This window comes from Folsomia candida, unplaced genomic scaffold (genome assembly GCF_002217175.1).
Source record: "Folsomia candida strain VU population unplaced genomic scaffold, ASM221717v1 Fcan01_Sc021, whole genome shotgun sequence".
NCBI lineage: Eukaryota > Metazoa > Arthropoda > Collembola > Entomobryomorpha > Isotomidae > Folsomia > Folsomia candida.
The window spans coordinates 1,485,892-1,511,349 of record NW_019091213.1 but is presented as its reverse complement, the minus strand read 5'-3'; the positions used below and the strand labels follow the sequence as shown (position 1 = coordinate 1,511,349).

Genomic DNA, 25,458 nt, shown 5'->3' with positions numbered 1-25,458 from the left:
TATGTAAGGAAGAAGGTGTTAAGAAGGTGCAATACCCAGACCCACGATTTGTATGATGAGTCATCAATCCAATCTCCTGTCTGAATGAATTGTAAATAGTGGTCTTTGTTTTTGGCGTTGTCACCAATGCAGAGAAATGTGCCTGACCAGTTCTTCTCAGGACTTGTGCTAGTGCTGTTTGCAGAATTTTGTTTGCAGAATTTTAAAGTCGAACTTTGTTCAGTTTTTGCCTATGTGCAATTTGTAAAAGTGATCAATTCATTAGAAGTGAAGCGTGCAAGATGAGTGTGCGGTTTTTTAAGTATAAATCTGGTCGAGATTCTACCAAAAGTATGGTCAACATTCACTCGTATCTTTGCAGTTATTTATTTATGTGTTTATTTTAGTGGCTAAATTATATAAAAATACTGAAGTATGTATTTACATACATGTGGAATGTATAGTTCTTTTATCAATTTATTATTCTTTTCAAATTGCAGAAAATCTCGAAGAAGATGCCTCCGACAACTTGGTTATCGACGAGGATGTCAGATCCCCAGAATCCGGGAATAGCAACAGTAGGTGTGGCTCGATGAGTCCGACCAACAACACGTCCACCGCGACCACGGTTGGAATAGGAAATGGAGAAACGGAGGAATCTGATCCACTTCGGATAAATTCAGTCGACTCACCCTCATCACCGCAGAGTGACAAGATGACAATCGACGAAGGTAAGATCGTCTACTTTTATTTACAAGTATTTATTTTCGCAAAAAAACCTTGTGCTTACTTTTCCCTGATAAAGTATTTACACAACTTACCACGGTTCATCGCTTAAATATCATCTTTCTACACGGTATATGTACACATGTATCAGCCAGCATGCATGCATATTTTGTAGGGCATTCATCAGTATGCAAAAAAGCAAAACACGTACATAGTCAACCGAAGGGAGAAAGCACCATACAAATTACACACATAGACACCGCATCCCTTCTTCCCACGTCTACCTAAGTTAACCTCCCGTGTAAAATAAAGTGGCTCGCTATTCATCATGACCACGGATGAGAGGATATTTCTCATGGAGGAGGAAAGTTACTTTCTCCTCACTCACTTTTCCACTCCACTCCACCCAGATCACAATAAAATTCAAATGCAACACCAACACAAAGCAGGATTCGGAAGCATACTAATTTTTAAAGCATTTGCAGACGGAAAATAAATCGGGATTGAGGTTGTTACATAAGCATTTGTGTGGGAATGTGTGCAACCAAGACTGGGTTGAGATGATCCGTTTGTTGGCAGATTGGGATCACCAGACGAGAGAGCAGAGGTTCATTTCTGTTGGGTTGCCGAGGTTAACTTTTAACCTGGAGAGAAGAAGTGACGGGAAAGGAATCGACGATATTTATTAGATTTTCAAGCTCCACCACCCTCACTAGCTCGCCATATTGGAGATATATGTATTTTAGGGATACGTGGCGTGGCATGGCGCCCCACCACGAGTGGGGAAATACACCTTGGACGTGTATAAATGTTTTTCAACCCCACCACACACTTTCTCCACTTCCACTCGGTCGGCTTCCTCGCCTTTTTGGTCCAACAGAAATGCGAGATTGACTGGGTTTGACATGACGAGGAGTGAAAGAGAGTGACGTTCTAGAATTTTGTACGTGGAGAAAGGATGTTTATGGGGAAAGAGGTGATGCTGGTGGTGAATTTCACATTGACGTGGACTTGTTGACGAGCTGAATTTACAAATAGGCAGGAAACAGAGAGAAAGGTGAATTATGTAGGTGATGCGTGTATTTATTCAATTTATTTGTGGACGGGGTGGAAAACGGAATAGAAATTTAGTCCTAATTCCCGTAATTATTTTGGAGGTTTGGATGCATCGTGATTTTTAGTAATCAATTGAAAATGAATCGAGATAGTGATTTCATCCCTTTCTCCTCTAAACTTTGAGCCACAACCAAAACTGGAATTCCTTTGGTGAAATTGTGGGGAAAATTGGTCAATTGAATCCAAGCTTTGCAACTTGAATTGACAATTTCTAACCTCATTTTTCTCATGTCTTGAAACAATTCGTGGCACGTGAATCATTTTGAGAGCAAGTGTTTTTGCAGTTTGGGTAAAATTTTTGTGCGTTCGTTTATGTAACACTTTATGCAACCTTGTATAACATTAGAATATTTTAGATAGATTTTAATTATTTATTAAATTCAGAATTTTAAAAGGAATTTTTAGAGCCGAGAAATGATTTAAAATAGGTTGTTTTTGACCATTTTTGTGATGAGTCATCGACTCCTACGTTAAGGTAGATTACTATTTTTAACATATACAAATTAGCACCCTGGTTTAAAACACCTCTTGTAATTTTAGATTATTTACAAGCAAATGATTAAAGCAACTCCAGATATTCACATAACATTAATTATTACTGCATAAACATTATTAGGGTTAAAATTTTGTATTTTATACGTTATCTAATTTCCATTATTTTTTATGAAAACAGTTCAGCATGGACACGAGTAAATAATTTTTATCTCTTAGCGTGTAGCCTAATTACTCGAGAAAAGGTTTCATGTTCCCCTGCCTTCCACCCACCCTCCCCGATTTTTCTCTCCTTGACAAGAATTGGCTAAAGAACAAGGGGCAGTAATTAAGGAGAGGAAAAAGCAAACTTATTTAGGAAGAAGGAGACACATTTCCTCAACAGAAGTGAGACTCGTTGACTAATTTGTGATCGTTTGTTTCTTTCATTTCCTGCCTCACTTTTCTCTTCCACTTCACAAACCAAACCGAACAAAGTAAAGAAGAAGGCAGTCGTACATAGTGCTAAGTAATCTTCATCGCTTCGTTTCATTCCACTATCCATTCCATGCTTATGGCATATCATCCTCCGCTCTCTTTTCTGCAAAGGAAGGAAAGAGAGCAAATTGGAAAAAGTCAATTATCAATTAGTCACTGGGACGTAGCATGCAAACATTTTGTGGTTTCCTTCAGCGTCAGGGAAGACATTTTTATCTACAAAAGCGTCACAATTTGCATCTTTTTCTCTCATAACTGACGTGATGTTTGTGTTTTCTCTGCCATTTCCGAAACATAAGGTGCCCTGCTTGCGTGCGTGGATGTGAAGCTATTAAATGGAGCACCTACTTTTGCCTTTGTTTCTACATGACACGATCCACCGACTTGACGTGGTGGGGACAAGAAGAAGTTCTTAATTTCTCACAAGCTCGTCGGCTCAACGGCAAGATTTGATCTTGCAGTTGAGTGTAGTGTTAGTTGGTCGGTGCTATGACTAATTTTTTAATCAGGTCCTATTTTTCTCCCGTTCTCTCACTTGACTTCACTTTTGCCTCGACTTTTTCCTATATAATGAGATTTAATTAAAAGCCTGATTCATTCCAGTCACTAGGACCATTCTTCAAAATCCTTTCACTCTTAATTTCTCTCCTCCTCAGTTTTAGGCGATCCTTTTCTCTCGTGATGGGGAAAAGAAAGGAAAAAATTATCCCCATAATTAATTTGCCAACCTTTCATCATCGTCGTCACGACCGGTTGGTCGGTGTCGGTATGCCGTGCCATGCTCATGCTCTCTCAGGATTTATGAGTGCGTAGGAAGAGGAGGACTTTTCTTCGTGTTAATTTACACCGATCTTTCTCTCGCCGAGTTGGAAAGGAAAGTTGGGAATTTTTCTGAGTGATTCTTCAAGGGTGGTGTACCCATGGAACGTCATTAATTTCGTTGGTCACTGGATAATTTAATGCTGATTTTTTAAATTACATCCGCATTTCATAACTTTAGTTAGGTAGTGGTAACGAGTATATGGACATAAAAGTATGTAAAAAGTGATGCGTTTCTCCACCTCTTGGAAATAATTCGCAGAAAGTATGGATCCCTCATATTTTAACGAGTCACGTCACCAACAGACCAACGAGTAGAGCAGAATCCCGTGAATTCTCAAATTTTCTTAGTTTTAGTTTTGAAGCTTTGGATTGTGCCGTGCCGTGAAAAGTAAAGTAATCAGGGTTGGATTGGAATACCAAATTTATCTCAGAGTCTCTCTTTCTGACATGGTTTTGCTTAATGTCCGCCTTCCAGAAGGAGGAAGAGATCTGCTGTCTGCACCACCTCGTTCCTCATTCCAAGGTTTTGGTGGGTCAATTTCATCCCGTGGCGCAAAGGACGTTTGCAGAAAACCTGAAAATATTGTCAGGTTTGGAATAATGAATAAGCAAGATGAGCACTGTTCTCGCTGGCGTCCAAAACTCAAACTTTTGTTCTTCAGAGACAAGGGGACATTTAATTAGATCTCCAATTCATTCATCCAATTGCACATCTTCATCTTGTCGTGATGCTTGGTTGGGTTTGGTTTTTGGATCTTGATTCTTCTCTTAATTTCAAATGAGTTTACTTATTTCCACCCCGTTTGCTGCTTCCTATATAAATAAATACGATAGTCCTACGACGGATGTGAAACCTATAAGTACATTTATTTCGTACATATATTTGGACTCCGAACTTGTTTGTTGTTTCCCTTTTAATTTTGAAGTAACTCAATGACTGATTTGTTCTCCTTTATTACTCTCCACCACCACCACTACCGCTCTTTATTCGAGTAGAAATCCATCTAAATTCTAAATTTGTTTGGGGTTTGGAATTGTTAAATTAGGGATTTCTTCTCTCCAGTCTTGATACAGTGGAGGAATGGGCGAAATATAATTAAAACATTGAATTGGGGAAGATTATGGCATCATTTAATGAAATCAAACTCAAAGCATGTAGGCGTCATTTATTTGTCCAAAGTTTGAACACTATAAGAGAGAAAGTTGGCGTCACTTTGATTTTTGGAGATACATAAAATCTATTCCAGATTTTAGAATAGCATTTTTTTCGTATGTTGATTACATAAAAATAAATAATTTATATGTGGGACGCACTTATTACTTATCTAATGAAATGATGCTGACGACAAAACAACTTTGAAACAAATTTTGATGGGGAAAGTCTCCATTGAAACGTTGATGGTGTGGGGTGGACAAACTTTGTCGCTGTAGGTACACAATCTCACCACTCACACAGCTTGGTTTTGGCTATGGTTTGGTTTGGAACGGGAAAAGGTAAATCTTCCAGGGCAAAGTTGAGTGCTTTTCACGGGCCATAAAATCGTGAAAATTGCTACCTTTACAGCCCTTTTGAGTTTTGTTGTACAACTTTATCTCTCCGGCTTAGCTGTATCACCGCATCATTGTACCATTATCATCATCGTGCTCATCACGGGAGAGAGATAGGAGAGCGAGAGAGCTTCTCCCTGCTACCTTGGCTTACTTTCACCATTAGTTGTGTGCCTTGTTGGATGGAAAAATTGATATTGCTCTCTCCGTGAGACAGAGGCTATTGTTATTACCTCTCTCAAGTGGTTAACTTTATGTGGTTCCTCTCTCTTACTTTCTCTCCTTCTTGGCTTTGTAAATAAATAGGGACTGCCTTGGTCTGGACAAATATTTAGCAGTGGAGACAGAGATTGTGAGACTGTTTTAATCACAACAGGGTGGTAAGAACGACTACGGGGTAAAGCATGACTTTAAGGTGTTCGCTCTTTCATGTATAGTGACGTGCACTGTTAAGAATCTTATAGAGTCGCATATATCTGGTGTTGAGTTGGTAATAACTTCCTACCCGATTGGTACTAGCTTGTTTCTAAATGGTAAATTTTTCATTATCACAATATTACTAAACGAGCAATGTTGTTACCATACCGGTAGAGTCATATTCATACACATGTACTCTGGTAATGATTTAATACCGGTTTTCTAAGAGTGCACATACATATTTTACAAATGACTGGGTAGGAAAGCATGTCTCACTTCTCCTGTCTCCAGAAATGCGTAGGAGAAAGGGAACGCTGCTTTCCTTTCTTCCGTGTTTATGCCTCAATGATCTGGATTTGAGTTGTGAATCCGATTCCCGGCTTTCTTTCAGAATCAGGACTCAATGGTTTAAAAATGATTCAATAACTTTTCTCTTTCACCGCCATATCCACTCGACTACTTCCTCCTCTCATCCTCTCCTCAGCCCAGTCGCCTCAAAAGTATGTATTATTGTGAAGAATGGGATGAAAGGAGAAAGTAAAGGAGACAGGAGGAGAAGAAGACTCGCATGCTGTGAGTCTCCTTCTGCGGTGATTGATAAAAAGTGGGTAGTGGATATTATGCTACGAGAATATTATGATCCGGGACGAAGGATACCTTCTATTTCCCTTTGTACAGAATAGAATAGGTTCCTTGCAAAATTGTGTAAAATTGTAAAAAAAATTCAATTTTCTCGAGTCAAATTACAAGTAGATTTTTATGTTGAAGATTTAGGATTGAGAATATCATGGTGTTCTTTGCACGGCACGTATCGTGGATTACATGCAACAACTCATGAGCAAAGGGCGGTTATGTATTTACGAAACCTCGCTGAAATTTACATTTACTATTTATGTGAAAAAAACACAAAAATATTTATAAAATGTGTACGAAAAACGACATAAAATCAAAATTTTAAAAAATTTCTATCTCTGAATATAATGCTCTAGATTTTTTTAGTTGAATTTCTTTGAGAAAACCAATTTTGTCTCGTACCGTTGAAATATTTACAAAATATAAACATTTTTGAAAAAATTGTGAAATATTTACGTAACAATATGTGGAAATATTTCGAAATTTTTGTGATCTATGCGAGTTAAGGAAACACCCACAAAGTTTGACTTGGTAAAATGAAGAAGTTGAAAATAAATGCATATCCGCCCTCTGCTCATATATAATATCCGAAGCATATGAACATGATCATGCACTACACACACACACCCACACTTGAACGATATGTTTGTGGTTTTTAGGATTTGATTTCCATCCACCCATCCAAGCGAGTGACTCGGCTTTTTCTGCTCGCCATTATTTTTGTGATGTGATGAATTTTTATAAAAATAACATAAAGTAAAAAGAGCCATGAATAACGCTCGACTACTCACTTCTTCTTTCTTCATCTCTTTCTTCCTCTGCTGTCGATGTGCAGGAGGAGTCGACAGGAGATCCCTTTTTATTTATATGATGATGATCGTATTCGTGGCGGCGGCGGTGGTGATCCTGCTCCGTATTGTTCTGTCTTTTATGAAAATAATGTGTGGTAAAGTTGTCTCAATCACTTGAGAGACAGGTTTAGTGGTGGTGGTGGTGGAAGGAAGGATTTCTTTTCTCCTTTAAAAAGTCACCGGCAGCAGTGAGTGAGCCAACCAGCAATAAATCCCACCTTTCTTTCCTTTGTTGCTTTCTCCGAGATGAATTCAATCTTGAGGAGGGTGTGTTTTGTCTGCTGCTTGTCCTTGGGAAAAAATGGGAGGTGGTTGGATGGATGACAATAGCCGTGTGTGTGTTTGTTGGATCTTCTCTTGAACTATGGAGAGACAATAAGGTTGGAGAAAGCGAGAGAAAAGTTGGCTTTCTTTAATTTCGCTAAACTATTAGTTAGTAACGTTTTTCTTGAAATTTTCCCATATTCTGGGTACATATAAACTGAACAACCCGTGTTACCTACCCGGTATTTATTCACATATGTATGCATGCACGTGGTACTTGGTACTTGGTGATTGAATAACTATATATATGCAAACGTATGGAAGTAAATGCCAGTACTTTGATGCTCTTTGTCTGCCTGACATATTTCACGCACGATTCATCTCAATTTATATGCATGTGTCACTTTCAGCAGAGTTTGCACTGGCGGTGGGAGCGTATATATGGCGTCGACGGGATTCTGTATCTGGAGCCGATTGGATTTTATTATTTCTTTCGCATCCTTTTCATTCAGTCCTTCTTTCCTGAACAGAGATGAGTTGCGGAAAGGAGAGGAGTGGGAGCAGGAAGGCAAGAAAGGGTGGTTTGGTTGGCAGCGTGCATGCAGTGGTCATTTATTGTAAATCTAAATCCAATTTCAAATCTAATTCCATTTGCCCATTCCATTTAACCCAAACTGCTCTCACCGAGTCACCCCATTTACTCGTTTCCGTAAATTAAATGGAGCAATGACAACCGGCACAGAAAATTTGTTGGAAAGGCAATAAGAATACGAACAAACCGAGTCTAATCGTATCGAATTAACATCAATTCCAAATTTTCATCAGAGGAACAATCCACCTCGTAATTAGAATCTGCCAGCAGAATTTTTAGCATATGATGACGATGACGATGAAAGGGAGCCGGGGTAATAATTGTCGCGGAATAAGCTCTCTTCTTCGTCTTTATATTGGTTATATGCATGCATGTATTTGTAATATATTAAATTCGTTCATAATTCACCAACACACACCGTCATGGTGGATGTATGTACGTACGTACTGAATAATCGACTCGGCTGGATGGATGGATGGGGAGTGAATTGATGTATGGAAATCCCTTTTAATCCTATTTATCTCGCCCACCGCCGCCGATTGCTTCCAGAAATGGAATATGGGACGACGCAGCTTACCGTCCTCAAATTCGGAGGGACTCATCATTAATCAAGTGATTGTAATCATGGGTCGGCCTTTCGTAGAAAATCAGCTACCACTATATTTAGGTCTTTTCAGGAAACTGTTCTCCGTTACGAATAGACCGTTCTAACAAAATGTAGCACAAGGGTGAAACCAAATGGTTATGTAAATAACGTCAAAAACTATCTAAACAAAAATTTCGATATTTTCTACCTCTAACCTCGTTGACACGGGCATGGATTAGTCACACGTCGAAATGAGGGCAATTTCAGAAATTTTCGTCTAAAACTAAATTTAAGGCAGTCAAAACTAAAAATGTTCGAAAGTTATCGTAGATGCGGACAGACAGACTAGACATTTCCATAAAGCGGTTTCACCCTGTAATCATGTATCGAGCATATTGAGGGCAGTTTGAGATCAGTTGACGATGAACTTTGTTAAATTTCTTATATAATAATTTTACATGGTTTAATCAACTAAATACCGATACATTGACAAAGAAAATTATAGTAGCTTTCGAGCAAAATCAAAACTCAGGAAAAAAGTAAAGAGGACGGTTTTGAAGAGTGACAAATTGTTTAAAAAGTTAATTAATCATCCTCATTAATTTTGATAAGCCTTCTTCCAAAAACGGTAAGAATGCCATCCGACCCCAGCAGGAAGGAAGATGAGGAGAGAATTCCACGTCGTCTCACTTTTCTTCACACTGCTCCTCCTGCTGCTGCTATTTCGTTCCTAGTGTTTTTCCTACCAGGTTTTTTATCCACTTTACTTTATAAACGAGGTGAAGGCAGTTTTTCATCATTTGAGGACAGCGAGACTGTAAAAAGTGACAGGCTCATGCGTCTGATTACCGTGTAATTGGAGCCTTTCTGGTTGGTTGGTTGGGCTGACTCGGATTTTTGTAAGGTGAAAGCATCGCATTACCCACCTCGTGACGGTGGCTGGCTATACTTTTGTCTCGTGTTGGTCGTGGTGGGGGATTTTCACTCTGAAAGAAAAAGACCTCGTCGTCGTTTTTAAAGTTATGTCAAGACGTACATAATTCGGATGGGTGGCTGACGGCAGGCAGTGAAATATAGGGTGTAGTGGTGCCGCTATGTGGTTTAGTTTAGTAGTTACGTAATATCCCCAGGTGCAGGGAGGAGGATTAGAAAAATAAGTTTTGTCATTTTAGATTTAATCATCTATTTAGCGAGCATACTAAACCATATACCATATTAAAAATCTGGTAAAGTCGCATATTTACTCCGTACTGGTAATGATTTAGTAATAACTTTTTACGGGATTGGTAGTAGTTTGTTTCTGAGCGGTAAGTTTTTAATTACCACAAAATTACTAAACGGTAATGCTCGTTATTACCCGTACCGTAGAGTCGTCTTATGTACTCTGGTCAGTGATAATTTAATACGAGTTTTCTAAGAGTGTAGTCTCGTTGCAATTACGTAGCATAATGTTTAGCGAGACAGCAAATACCAATTGTCCGTTTCATCCTGATTTTTCCGCAGTCAGTCCAAGACAAGATAAATGGATCTGCACCAGATTACTCAGGTACTACATATACGTGTACAGAGAGAGCGGAATGGACCCTGGGAACTCGGGAGGTTTGAATGACCATCATTTTTCTAAATCTACGCCGAGAAAGGACTTTCCCGAAAGCGAGAAAGGTATCCGAGACCGGACTTTCTCTCTTCTCCTCTGAATTGCCAATCGGTTTGGTTGTCTTATTTTGGCTTCCGTTCACGTGAGAATTTATTTCCAAGACAAAGACGGGACAGTTTTTGTTACCGCGTTTTGTAACGAGGACATATTGTTCTCCAATTCCAATTCTCTGTTCAGGAAGGGAAACGTATCTTTCTCCTGGGCATTGAAATTCTGAACTGGAGAAAGAATTCCGAGCCAACCTTCTTCTTCTCCAAATGGTGGAATACTTTCAGGAAGAGAAACATGAGGCTATATCCAGCCATTTAATTCGTCTTACCCTCCTCGCCCATAGAGCAATGTCTTGTCATCCATCTTTTTCACTCACTCACTTTCTCCACTGGTCTTTAGTGGCTACTACTTACTTGTCTCCTCCAGACTAAACAAAGGTGAAAGATTCCAATTGTTCTTGTCCTCTCGCCCGTTATTTTACTGATTTGACAAAATAATTGCCTATTTATCCTCAACTTAGAGCAGCCTTGGTGGTCGGTGTCTCTATTGTATTGCACTTCAGGGAATCCAAAGCAACGAAACGATCCCGTGATGTCCAAGTCGGTTAGAGCAGTAACAATCCACTGCAGGAATTCGGCAGGGTCGTATCGCTCTCTTTTCTCGAGTAGGTCATCTTGTTTTGAGAATTTTTTAGCAGTGTATCCATCTCGTTCTGGATACCGCATTTTCTTACCGCGGTGGATGAACACTTTTATATTCCTCCTTCCTTCCCAGAGACACGCAAGCGATTAAGTTTATTACCCAAATATCTTCCTCCTTATTTAATTTACACAATGCATGTCATCATGTCACCACTAAAAGTGGATACAATAACAACACCTCATTCCATCTCATCTCATCCCGCTTTTATTACGCGAGAGGTCTTGTCCTTGTGTATAAGCCAACTTTGTGCTTACTTACGCATCGTTATTGCAGCTCTTCTTTTATTTCCCCCCGAAAAGAAAGTAATCAAGCCATCCTGTCCCGTATATAATTTCACTTTTCACAACCACCCCGTCTGATGATGAATACCTAATACATTAGCTCACTCACTCACTCACCCGCTTTCTTCTTCTCTTTCGTTTCGTTGGAAAAAATCAACACACAATTTTTTATTTCATGCAAATGAGAAGAGGGAAATAAAAATTGGAATTAGTTTAGTGAGCGTGTAGTAAAGAAGAAGTCGTGGTGGTAACCTTACAAGGGCGACGAGAGAGGAGAGGGAGATGTAAATTGGTGTAATGTAAAGTAATGCAATGGCTGGAAATGGTAGGTGGTGGAGAGTAGTAGTAGTGGTAGTGGTGGATGGATAATAAAGCACTTTAGTGAATTAAAGATGAATAGAGTTTGAGCATAACTACATTGTTACAAGAAGCAATATTTGTATGAGTGCGGTGTTACTTACGTGAAAATATGCACGTTACGATAAAATGGGAAAAGTAGTGGTTGTTAATTTCATACAATTTTTTTGTTTAATAACACAAACACATTGATAAAATAAGTGGGGAATAATTGCATTTCATACAATTTCGTACCAAGACACAATTACCTATTTGTAACGTTACAATATATTTTTTTTGCATGCACAATTGTTGCAAAACATTATTTACGTAAGGAAAAAAATGAAATCTGCGTCCTAAAATTTTATTCAGGTTGTGTTCAATTGTGTTAAACGAGGACAAAGTCATTTCACGGGAGGGATCTGTAGAGATGAGTCCAACCAGCCAAATTGACGACTCCGTTCCGAGAGAAAAAACAGCAGCGTTGTTTAATAAATTGGATAGAATATAAAAATGAAATAATAACGGAAGGGAGAGCAGACAGGGCGGTAGTGCAGTGGTGGCGATGCAATGGATTAAGTCAACCAAGAAGGTATACCATGTACGTACGGGATGATGAAACCCATTAGCAACACAATACAACACACCATCATCATCTAACTAAATGCATAGAATTCGTTTACTAAGCAGACAGGGGATGAAAATGAATCGAATTTATTAACAAATTGGGAAGGAGAGAGAGAGTAAAAATGAATGAGAAGTATGGAAGCGACATTTTCTCGGAAATATCAATATCAGCCTGGTTCATGAAATGAAATATAATTTGTTTTATGCTAATGTGATGGCAGCGATGTTAATGACAAAATTGACAGAGGTTTATATGTAGCTCGACGGACTTGACTGCTGCGGAGATTTGTTCGTAGTAGGCGATGATTTAAATAGATTGGGCTTTTGTTGATGGCTTGGATTGGATCGACTTTTTCAATCTCATATACTGAGACGCCTACATGTGTAGCAGAAGCAAAAATTGGAACATGGCAGCATGTCCTGAATATTATATATTTCTTGAAATACTTTTAGCCTGTCATAATCCTAACTGTTTTTAAGAATAAATGTCCATTACATCAATCTCTCGTTGACACGTGTCATCTTTTTACGGGTGAAAGTCTGCAGACCTTTTGTTCGATTGTAAGTTTCAGAATTTTATGACATTTCACAGACGGAAGAAGCTCTGCTCTATGTATTTAGTGGCATACTCAAATAACAATCCGAGCCTTTTGTTTTCGTATCGATATTGACTGTCAGTCAGTCAGTTGGATGGCAGGAAGCCAAATTTTTGCCAGATTTTGATCCCGATTTTGAACCATTTGTCCAGAATTATTATGGACCGTTCGTGGTAATGTGGTGTCTTATTGGTTGGTTGGTACTTTCTCTGGCGGAATTTGACCCTGCACCGAGAAAAAGTAGTGAGCAGTAGGAGTAGCAGTGGTGGTGGTACGACTCTTCAGGGGATGGAGGGAAACGACCAAGTACAAGTGTAAGTAGCTGTGTAATTGCTTAAAGTGGAGGCGGAATGTATCGCATCTTCCTCTCTAATGTGGGGGTTAATGTTGTTATCTAAGAATGGCCACCACGACGACGATGATGGTTGTTACATTACAATTGTACGTGAAAGTATAGGCTAGACAGGGTTCAGTCAGGGTTGCACTAACTGCCGCCCATTATATTTCTGATGGAGTCAATTGTTCCGTTTGTGTGGGTGACGTTCTGGTGCGTTCTGGTTGTTTTCTGGTCTGGGTGGAGGTCACATTCCACATATTGAGAGAAGAAAACATGCTCAAATTGTTGAGACATGCGATTGATAGTGGTTTGAGAATGGGATTTATTTAGATAGAAATACGTCATCTTAAATACTTCAGAACGATATAAGAGAACGACGTCTGCTCGTGTTAACCTGAAATTTTGGGCACTTCCCCTGAACGAGGTTGGTTTTGCAATTTGGTTTGTTGCTTAAAGTGGCCGATGAAAGACGGGGAACATGAACATGTCAGTGAGTCGGAGTGAAGACAATAATCTGGAACAAAACGGTCCCTCGGCGACTATCAAACTCCATTCCATTCCTCTTCCCACTTACTAACATTTGCAGAGAGACAATTGCACAACGACAAATTACAAAGTCAATAATAATGTGAATGTCGCAGTTAAAGGGTTACTCTGATCCTGAGTGTGTCTAACTGTCCCACACCAGTTGGGCATCACTTTGATGGTCAAAGATATCTACGTTTGTGCTTCTTTGATTTTTCAGGGATCGATTAAAAATAGGCTTATGGATATATTTACATGCATAAATAAATATACGGATAATTGGGTCAATTACTAGTAATAATTTGCACCGTAAAAAGATAGATCTTGTTAACTCTAGCTGGTTATCTGTGAAGCAGCACTTTGTAAGAATTTATTACAATTTTGTACGAGTTAATTGGACCTTGTTCCTCCTTGAGCAGTGGTGAGCGTGTAGATTCGATGGAGGAAATAAAATTAGGAAGGATTTATGTTCCCCTCTCCTGCTTCTTCCTCCTTCCGACTTACTTTCACCTCCTCCGCCACCTTTGCCTGCACGGAAGCAAGGTTGGGTTGGGTTTAAGCAAAGTTGGATCTTAAATCTTGAACGTGGGCGATGTGGGTTTCGAGTTGGAAAGAAGATAATAATACTTTGAACTTGTTCTCTCGTGGTGACATTGGATTAATTCAGTCCAACTTTTACTCCGTATCTTCATTATGCGAATTTATCAAACCTTCCCTCTTTACTGACACGGCTAATTTAGTGAGCACACAGATTAACGTTTAAAAGTCACATTTATGATTGGAAAACATTAAATTGTAAGAATTTCTACATTCACGTATTTACAACTGACAATATGAAATATTTTCTCTGGTTGAACTCTTGTGCACGTTTTATTTAACAAGATTTTGTAAACGTGTATCTAACATGATCAATTTCTTTCATCATTTCTCCCTCTTCTTATCTGCCCCGTTCCGTTATGCCTTCATAAACGTGGAGGAAATCAAAGTAGGGCCAAAGTGAGCATAGTAGTGAAGCCCATTATTATTGTGTCTTTCTTTCCTCCTTCCCCAGTACAACGATATGCGTGTAACACTACTGCCATGCAAGTTTCTCATCTTTAGAACAAGGAGACAGGAGAGAGAGAGAAGAGCAAACTTTATGCTTTGATAAATACTTTGATAAATGCCCAAAGTTGATCCTTGAAGGCATTTGACTTGTATAATCGTTCACTTGACTTCACCTTTTACTTTGCTTTACTTTACATCTCTGAGACAGATTACGGTACATCCTTCCTCCTCCTCCTTCTACATACACGCTACTTATTCACGTTCGCTGCTTACCTTCTTTGGGAGCATTCATACTTTCCATTCTGCTTGTTAAAGTGGAACATTTTTGCAAATTTGACTCCTCAAATTTTATGAGGCATGCATTCACCTTTTGCCGTGTTGCGTGGGGTTTTCCGTGCATCATTATTATCTGTCTCTCTCCTTCTCGGAAAGTGAGCAAAGATCTTTTCCTCCCAGAAAGGGTAATATATCTTCAAATCTCTGCTTCAGTCAAGCGAGTTCTCTTCTCTGAGAGAAAGTTTAACTTTAAAGCAAAGCCATCCTCGTCCACGGACCAAATTGTATGGTATTATTATATTGGGTGTGCATTTCATTTCGTTTCATGTGGTCGTCGTGGTGGTGGTGATCCTGCAGGTTTCCACAGAAGAAGAAGGTGGGTTTGGAGTAGGGATAGGATGAATGGATGGAGAAATATATTAGTCTTTCTTCCTCTCCTGCCAGACTTGGGTTAGTAAGCAATAAAATTACGTGCACTTTATTATAGCCTCGAGTTATTGCTTGGAAAAGGTGGATGGTAGTGGTGGTTGGCTTTTCATAAACAGTGTTCTTCTTGTTGTGGATGGACCGTTGGGGTAGATTTGTGGTACATTAGTAGCCCGTAAATCCACTAAATCACCTCGTTCTCAGTCTATTTTGTCGGAATTTTCTGTGCGGAGTGAAGGTGGGCAAGGGAAACTTTCTCCCCGACTTCTTCTTTACCTTATCAAAAGTTGCTTCGATTTTTAATACTGCTTGACTAGCTGGGGGCAAACTTTCCTCTTTAGTTTGACAGTTGAGAGAGTTGGGTTGTTATGTAGTTTTGGCTGGATGGATGTACTCTTATTTTGTGTATGGCTTGTTTTGGGCAGTTCAAGTGAACAGAGAGGAAAGTAAAAGTGGGCCTCTTGAGAGCTACGTTCTCCGTAGTTTGCATCATTTGAAGGTGAAATTTTATTGGACTTTCTCTCTCTCTTTGGTCCGATTTGCATGAACGGGAAATCACCATTGCGAGATTGTGTGGCTCAAATGTTATATTTTTCATAAATTCTAGTAAAATAAATTAATAATTGGATTACACATGCAGAAGTTGAAAAATGAGGAAAGTGTTTTTATTTGTCAATATTTCTAATGATCGAGACAAGTGTAGAAAAATACGAAAAAATTCCTGCAATCAAAATAAAATAAACCTGTAGTTTGACAAATGTGACGGTTAAAAAATGCCGTTTTACACACCGTATCATTACGTTCAATCCATTAAACAAGTCGAAAAGATAGAAAAGTAAATGTTTCTGGGAAGAGGCATGCAGCAGCCATTCATTCATTGAGCATGATATTGCGATGACACCCATTACACTGAGCTTTTTTGTCGTCTTCCTCCCTCCATCTCTCTCTCCTCCGTCATCCAGTCAGTAGCAGGTGTAGCTTCTTTATGAAGGAGAGAAAAGCCAATGTTCGTACAACCTTCCGAGGAGAAAAACCTGCTGCTCCACAATCCGTGAACACAACATTTATTACGATTACTATTACACATCTGTGGAAGGAGAGAGAGAGAGAAGAAAAGTGTGTCTCTCAGCCTCCTTTCACCAACCACCGAGACTCGGCAGGGTACAAAGGAACAACGGAAGTGGATCAACATTTTTGTTTTCTTTCTTTTATTACAGTGTAAGTGATGAGAGAGGTGTGGACTGTTCAGCACTTTTGTGACCTCTGAGAAAATGGCTGCTCTAGAAATTGAGAATTTTTTGGAATTATTTATACGAATACGACGCCCTCTAAGTTTTGTAGAAAGTATAAAATATGATATTATATTGAAATTCTGATCACGGAAATAGTGAACCTCTTGCTCCTATCACCTCCTCTCCCGTAGCACATTTACTTCTCTGCGTGACATCCTATTATGTGCTCGCTGCTATAAAGGTGGCTAAAAAATTCCTCCCGGTTCAACTACGCACCAAGGTTGCTGCTGGCTGGCTGATTGTTGGATGGTCGATCCAAGTGTAAAGTACACTCACTATGTCAAGTTAACATAATGTAAATATAAATGTTGTTGTCGAGAGTGTATGTACATCCAAGTGGCAAAAATCCAGGAATGGAGAGAGAAACCTGGCTCGCAAAGCCAAGTAAAAGTAAAAGCACGTCTGGAGGTTCACGAGGGAGGCGATGTCCTGCTGTGCTTCTACGAATTATTACTCGTTCCCCGTAATGAGCGAAAGTGTTGAAGCACTCCTGCGGCTCTCATTAATGCACTCCTGGATTCCCAAGAAGGAAAAAATTTGGATGAACGACTGAGTACACACACGGCGGAGGAAAAGTGGAGTCGCATAAGAATAAAAATAAACTTGTTAGTTATCCATGAGTTGTAGGTACATGGTTGAGCGGGGGATGAACAAAAGTAAGTAAAGGTCACATTGGGAGGAGGAGAAGATGCATAACACAAGTCCCACTATTTTTAGCTGTCTCTGCTTCTTTTTTAGAGAAAAATACCATTTCCTTCCTACAATGTAGGAAACAGCGAGCAATTAAAAATAAAAATGTGCGTGTCGTAACTCAGTTTTTTTCTGAGAAGATGGAAAAAGTTTAATTCAAGTTTTAAGGAAAGTGACTTTCACCAATAAAGGGAAAGTTTTCTGGCTGGGTGTAATTTAACTCGGGGGAAATAGAGATAATAAATTGTTGCGTGGGGAATGAGGCGATACAGGATATTATTGGATGTCGAAGTCTTTAAGAAATCAGGGTATGAATTATGATGATGGTTGATTCTCGGAGAGATATAAATAGCGTGGGCAATATATAGTAGCTGCACCCCCACTAATGGAGCCTGGCGATATGACGGCTCAATCACGACACGACACGGTAATGTGTGTGTCGCAGGTTGATTTAATGTAAAATGGTCCTGGTGATGGTAGGTGCAATGTACATGCATATCATGTAATATCCTCTTTCCGTCCTACTCATTCACCTCATTTGGTTGTTGTCTCCCCGTGGTAAATAAATAAGAAAGAATGTGCTACTCCGTGTCAGTGGCAATTAATCATTTTTTCTGCAATCTCTCAACCTCATGTTCCATTCCTCTAAATTATGAACGCCTCACGCATTCTGGTGGTAACCACCTTGAAGGTGATTTAGCTCTAAGCTGCGTTTAGTCTCAATCTTGTGGAGCAGATTTTAGATGGGCCACAGGGGTCCATCCTCTTACTCATTTTAGATGAAGAGCACAACTCTCATGATTTATTAATGGAAGGAGGAAAGGGTTCAGCCATACTCCTTTTTGTCACGGGTATTAGAACGGAAATCTGATAACAATACCTTACTTACTGCTCATACTCTCTCTCCACTTCGACTACTCGAACAGGGAAAGCGGTAATAATAATGTACAGCAACCGTGGCGGTGGTCGTCATTTCGGTTCCTGATACCACTAGTCGTCATCAACTCGCTCTCGCTCCTACCACAAATAGTAACCCGATAGACTTGAAGAATCCGTACCTTCCCGTGGTGATCAGAGTGACTCATCCCCATAAATATAAATCCAATCCAATTCAGTCGATAAATGGCCTTCCCGGTGTGACGGAGATGATGATAATGATGATTATGGAAATGACGAGGGTGGTCTGTTCCTCCTGCTGCACACTTTCTTTCTTCCCACTTTCCATCAGTCAGTGGGTAATGGTGTGCCCCACTTATCCAATTAATGCAACATGATTACTATTAGTGAAAAGAAATCCAAGTAGGCGACTATTTGCATTTTAATAACTTTTTCATGTGCACACACATGGTCACCTTTTCCATTGTAAAGTTTTGACTGGGCCAATTGAGTGCTTTCAGTCAGGGACTCAAATCCAATCACAAAGTGCACCGTAACAATACCCAGTTTTTTTGGAGCAGTGTGGTCGTCACTGCTGATGCGGAGGTAGGGAAAAATCTGGCCTCCCCTGATTTCATAATTCATTTCATACCCGGTCTCTTTTCATTTCATTACTTTTACACTTTTATCGTGTCATGTCGAACTCGGAAGGAGGAAGGCAACGTAGGAAATCAAGCTGCCTCCTGGGAATGAAGTAACAAGTGATGGAGCAGAGAGAGAGGCGACCAGACCAGAGTGGTTGACTCCTGGGATTAGGCTGGATGAAAATGAAGGGAATTTTTATTATTGGAATTAGAATGCACACGGAAGCGAGAGCTGAGAGGAGAGATCCGTATCCGGAGAGGAGGATGAATAGGACACAATTAAGGGAGCAGCAGGGCACCATATGACGAGCCTTGGTTCGTGGTTGTGTGACGATACGACTCTTTAGGGAGACTTGGCCAGAACAATGAGAATGGACGGATGGGCACTACTTACAGAGAGACATATTTATGTATGTGCAGTTGTCGCAGGGCAGTGATAAGGTGTGAGATTAGAGAAAATTATATTGGAAATTATGATTCCAATTTTGATAAAGATTTAGGTTTGATTTCGAAAATTGGATAATTCTTGAAACATATATACATATCTACTGCATGCATACATACTCAGTTGCAGTGAATGAGGTGATCTATGTGCACGTTGTATAATCTTATGCGCTCATACGTATCTCTCCTTTTGCTGGAGATTATTCATTCGACTGCATCCAGGATGAGTAGATACAGTCGTCTGCGGATAGGCCAGGGATACAGAAAGTGACACACACCACACCACAGCACACACCACGGTGGACGTGGGACGTGTCCCTTTTTACGTGATATTTATGTCCTTCATTGTTGTCGCGCTCTCCTGCAAACCCAGCAGGCCAACCGGTCTCTGGATGAAGATAACGTACTTATGTAACTGGATGGATGATGATGATGGGATATGTATGGTAGGAATGGAGCAGGCAGGAGGGGTAGGAAGAAGGTGGGGTGGGAGAAAGAACCCTGATTTTTCAGGTTGGCTGATCTTTGTTCACTTTGCATCACATCATCATCATCAAGCAACGACGGTCGGGCTGGCTCTGCGATACTGCTCCTGATCCTGAATGAATTTATCTTAAATTTATAAAGAGCATCCGCAGGCAGGCAGGCAGCCACCGTTTTTGTCCATGTTTACTCTCTCACCCATGGAGAAAGTCCTATCGCACAAGTGATGCGACACACACACAACAAGAGCAGCCAACAACGTGGAAAAGGCATCAGATGCTACTCGGAAATGGATGATGATGCGAGGATGCGACGACTCATCTTGGGCTAAACTAAACGAAATTAATGTTCAATTGATCTCTCTCCTGCATATTAATGCCATCCAACTGCGGGACGTGGCACGGTTTTGTCTACCTCGCCGTCCTTTATCATCATCCATCCCATAGTTTGAATAGCCTGTTTCCGCATCATTTATATTTCCTCGTTTTAATCTCGGTGGAATTGGAGGGAAGGTTTTTTATCCTGGATGAGATTAGATTGGATCTCGCTTAATTTGCGAATGATAAAATTTGGATGCAGTGGAAACTATTAAATTTTTAAATTACTATTCTAAATTGTGAGTTAGGTCAGATATGGCAATCGCTATTAGCATTGAATTGTATCCAGCTGACCATGTCCAATAATATGTATGTGTGTGGAGGGGAAAGTGAAAAGAGAAGCCGTGAAATTTATTCCCTGGGTCGATTTCCATTCTTTGGATTTACAAACAAAGGTATGTCGAACCAAGAACGCAGACGAGGGGGCAAGATTTTAATATAAAGTTAAGTAGGTAGTCGTGGTGGTGGTGGTGAAAATAAAGGGTGAAAATCTGCCTCCTCAACGGCGACGGATGGATGACTGACTGACTTCAATTCAATCTAAAGATTAGAGAGAAAAGCCGACCGGCCGTACGTACCAACGACCCCTTCTGATTTCCTAATGCTGCATATATACATCGTCGTCCTTGCTTATTTATTGGTTTCTGTGTTGGAACGGAAGGTAGTCCAAATTTTAAAAGTATTGATTTCATCCAAAGCCCTTCTTTCACTCCTGACGCGATTTGCATGCCAGGCAGGAATGTGGCTCGAGGATTAGCTCCTCTCTCCCCCAATCTATGCCTGATTACGGATAGATTCTATGTAAATAAATGCCTCGCTAAGAATGCACTTGATCAAATTCCTCTCTACATTTTTTAACTGGAATTATACGCACATGCATATTTAGCAAATGTTTAGTAAAATGTTTAGTAATTAAATTCATTTCTGCAGACATTGTGCGAGTAGCAAAAAATAATATTCGCAAAGATACCAGAGTGCATAGTCGTCTCAATCTAATAAAGACGGCGAGTAGCAGACCCCTAAAAGTGAGACGTGCATATTACATAATCTCGTTCCACCTTGGAAAGTTTGAGAAGTGAATTTGTTTCACTTCGTATTCATTTCATACCTTTTTCGGCGATGATGATGGCGGGGCGAGAAAGAGAGAGGATGAACCTTATCTGTAATGAGACAGTCGCTCCTCAGCTTTTCCTCACTTTACTTTACTTTTCCCAGTTTCATTTGATTTGGAGATTTGGATTATCTAAATTCTAAATATCTCTCTCGTTCCCACTATAAAACGAAATTGACTAGGATCCTCGTCCCAGAATAGGTATCGTCTCATCCACCTTGTACCGTAATAAATGACAATGGTATTATTATGCCATGCTGTCCTAATACGTACGTACGTAGAAACCTGGAATAAAGGGCGAGTCCGAGCCAGTGAAATTATTTCTTGTCAAAGTATTGTAATGCAATAAAATAAATTTAAGTTGGATTCCAACTTCGCACCTCTGCCTGCCTGTGTCATCCTCGGAAGGAAGGAATGGCTCAGGCTGATTAGATTATCCGGGATGATCAATATGCAAAGTGGGCAGGGAAGGAATGGGGTGAGAATTTATTGAAGGAAGAATAAGGACAGTGCTGCTGCTTCTGTGCTGCAATTGGGATATTTCATTCGGATCAGGCAGCAGGAACAACCTTTTGTTTAACAGAAGGTTACGTTGCCACTTGGGTGACTAACGATATGGATTGGAGAGAGAAAGTGATACGTCAGAGGAGAAAATGAATATCTGGGTGGACGACGGCATTAAGAAAAGGTGGGTGCATGTGGTGGATTTAGGATGCTTTGTAAATATTTTAGTCCTTTGTGACAGAGTGGCAAGTGTTGGTTATGACACACAAACAGAGACGACCAACGTCCATCCCCGTGTCACTTTTTGTGTGGATATTTATTTGTGTAGAAAATATGATTACTTTTTCCACCAACACCCTCCTCCTCCTGCGAGGCCTCCTGTATAATCATCTCCTTCACCCACCCATCCATCCATCCATCCTTCACCTATAAGAGAGCAGGCAGGCCCATTATTAATATTTTCGGAACATGTGTGGGGAGACTTTATTTCGCTGATGGTGAGCCAGCAGGCAACAATTTCTCACGTACCGCGGCCAAAAAAGGTAGTCTCCCTTTATTTATTAATCCCTTTCCCTCACGACGACGACACGGTGAATGGGAGATATTAATCTAAATCTTGCCACGGTTAATGTGGTCGTACGGCCGGCCGTGTGATGGTTTATGTAGGATGTTATTATATTGGGTGCCAAACTACCAATAATGTGGAGGGAGGAAGCTCCACGTCGCAGCTGTGTGGTTAGTCTCTCTACTGGTAGGAAATAAATATGAGATAAAAGTAGCTTTTTGCACGGCACGGAGAAAGGTGGATACGCGTTTAGGTGGTGACTGACTGAGGGCTGAGGGATGTGTGAAATTACCTTTAGTCGACTGCCTCCTCCCAAAAATATATATGTATATCTCCCCGTACTTTCACCATGATTTATTACTGTTGCTGCTGCTCCAACTGCACCGCGCTGACACAGCGATTGTAAAGGAGCCGCTGTGTGAGGTGACCAGTAGTCGTGGTAGTAGTGAAAGCAATAGATTATGCTTTGTCCCCTGCTCGTTCTTTATGATGTGATACACGATACAAAAGCCAATGCAAGAGCCATAAATGCAATGATACGAAATAAATGAAAGGTTTCACCCAGCCCAAAAACTGGCTGGAGGTAGATACAGATTTGACTCTGGTCACGGTGGAGGATGGATTCATACCGAATTGTGAAAGTGGTAGGAAGGCGGCGATATTATTATTGTTGGACTCATGTCCGGAGTCCAATTCACATCCAACACGGCTGGTTATTCTGCTGCCTTTTGTGATTTATGACCAGGAATAAATGCGATGCGATGCATCAGCTCAACTTTAGCTCAGGGAATTCACCTTCCTTCCTCCTCTGTTTCTACTACTCTTGGCTTGTGACGCGATTCTATAAATTCTCACCACTTCATAATTCGTAGGGAGTCGTGGGTTCGTGGAAGGTAGGCCTGCGATAGATTTCCTCCTCCTCCTCGCCGGACTTGGATGACAGTCGACAGGATAGATTCAAGTTATAAAGTGTAAAGTTAAGTATGAGATATATATGTCGTGTTGGTGGCAGTGGTGCAGATTGAGCATGGGAGAAATTACATGATACGCCGTATGAAAGTGGGGGGAGAGGAGGGCGAAAGTTGAGAAAGTTGTTTGACTAGGTGAATATGTATGTTCTTTGGTGGGGTTCATGTAATTCGTGAAAAATCCAATGTTTTATTAAAATTAAGGTACAACTTGATGTAAAATTTTGGAAAATATTTGAAATTTCATAAAGTTTGAATGATTCCGAAAGTGAGTGGATGAACGTAATGGTAATATTGGGTGGGTATGAATGAACACACGGCGACAGAGGAGAAAGTATGGAGGAGGATTGCCCCAGGTGGCTTAGCTTGGACACACTGTAGATCGCAGGACACTTGACACTTTTGCATGATGAATGGTTCCCTAAGAGATTTATACGTCCCTTTCCGTTTCGACTCGATTCCCCCCACATTTCGGAAAGACTGTATCCATTTTCCTCTTCACCTACTCTCCGCTGCCTCCACTCTCTAAATTAATACATGTGCGTGTGTAGGAGAGAATGGGACTTGAATGCATATTCAGACGTGCATGTTGAATACATAACTCGCTCATTTGCTAGTTCATCGCATTGTGTTAGTCTCAAAAATCAAACAAATGCAGTAATTGATTCCTCCGCTGGACAAACTCAACTGATATACTAAAATTAGAAAAGGGGTCTAAAAGGTGAAGGGATGGATGCGATCCTTTCGACGGTGGGCGGACTGATGATCGTGTTACAGGTGGCTGACTGCTCTGAGCACGCAGGTGAAGGCAGGGCTTGGTAAATGCTGGGTTGGGTTGGGTTTTCATTGATCCAGTTTTTCATGGGAGCCTCAGGTGTGGGTTTGGGAAGGTGTGGCGTAGGGTTGTTCGTCATATGTACCTTCATTCAAAGCTTCATAGTTCTTTGAGTTGCGAGGACTCGTAATCAGATTTACAAGCTTTTTTATTATTATTCTCTTGATGAAAGTGGCCGACCTATGAATCCGAGACTGCAACACCTTATATTTATTTACCGTCTCTGCCTGTCGTTTTCAGCCCCTCTCCTGCTTAGGCGGCCTAGTAGAATATGTGAAATTTATGCAGAGAGGATTGTGCTTTATGTCGCGGAGGAGCGGAAAGAACATGTCAAAAACGTGTTGTGATTGTGAACATAACATAAAATATAAACACGTCTGGCTGGAAAGGAAAAGGAGGAGTGGATGAAGCGGAGAAAGCACAAGAGCTTTGAATTTGAATGTTGTTGTGAGATCCTGCCCGAATCCGTGATCATTATTCGGATGCATGCCTCCTCATGCAAAATCCAAAGTTGCAATACATTCCACTTTCAAGCACAAATGTGCCACTTTACTTTGGATGCATGGTTGACTGGATGGTGGTGGGCTGGTGGGTGCCCCAAAGTAACAATGGGATAGTTTATTTCAGTATAAAAAAATGGAACACCCAGAAATCTCGGTTTGTAAATAAATAGCTTCACGATTCCGCATTGGGTTCACCCTTCCTCGAGGGATTGATGCTCCTCTTTCTTCGCCTTTGTTGCCACTTATTTGCCTCCTTCTCCTCTGCTCACCCGTTTAAATAATAAGGTGCATCTGTTGTTCACTCACTTTGCTGTACTTTCTCCATCCATATTTACATATGTGCAAGCAAGAGGGACAAGGTGTTTGTTCTCGAAATGTTCCATCACTTCATCCTCCTCTTTCTTTCTTCCTTCCTCTCTTTTTTATCATTTCACTTCTTTTTTTCTTCATAAAATAATAACAACATGGCCACTTGTACAGATCTCAAAGATTGAAATGAATCCTGCCCCTGCTGCTGCTACGTGCATTCATGCCTTATTTATTTTATGAATTCAAAATTTGTTCCAGTTTTTATTTTATTCAGTCAGACTTTTCCTAATAAAGTGGAGTGGTTGGGCATGGCGAGAGAGAGAGAAAGCGAACGTACATATACCGAACGACGGAGTAATAAAATTGGAATGATATGAATGAGGCTGGGAAGATCTTTGCGTAGACAAAGTGAGTAAATTGTATATTATATTTCACCAGTATTATTATTGCCCTTACTTTACCACTTCCTTCTCAATGGCCATTATTGCCGGGGTGGTAGGCAAGAATTTGCCATCATCATGCACTCTATATACTCAACCATCCTGCCTCCCAC

General features: G+C 40.4%; 1 protein-coding gene across 5 annotated transcripts in view; it reads left to right on the top strand.

The window, feature by feature from the left end:
• LOC110858478 (zinc finger protein 1) overlaps positions 1–25,458 on the top strand; it is a 139,526-nt gene that overhangs the window by 91,088 nt on the left and 22,980 nt on the right. For all 5 annotated transcript variants that reach the window (XM_022107279.2, XM_022107278.2, XM_035858633.1 and 2 more), the window contains one exon: positions 480–710. In XM_022107279.2, coding sequence (XP_021962971.1) covers positions 480–710 — 231 coding nt within the window. The remainder of the gene's footprint in view (positions 1–479; positions 711–25,458) is intronic.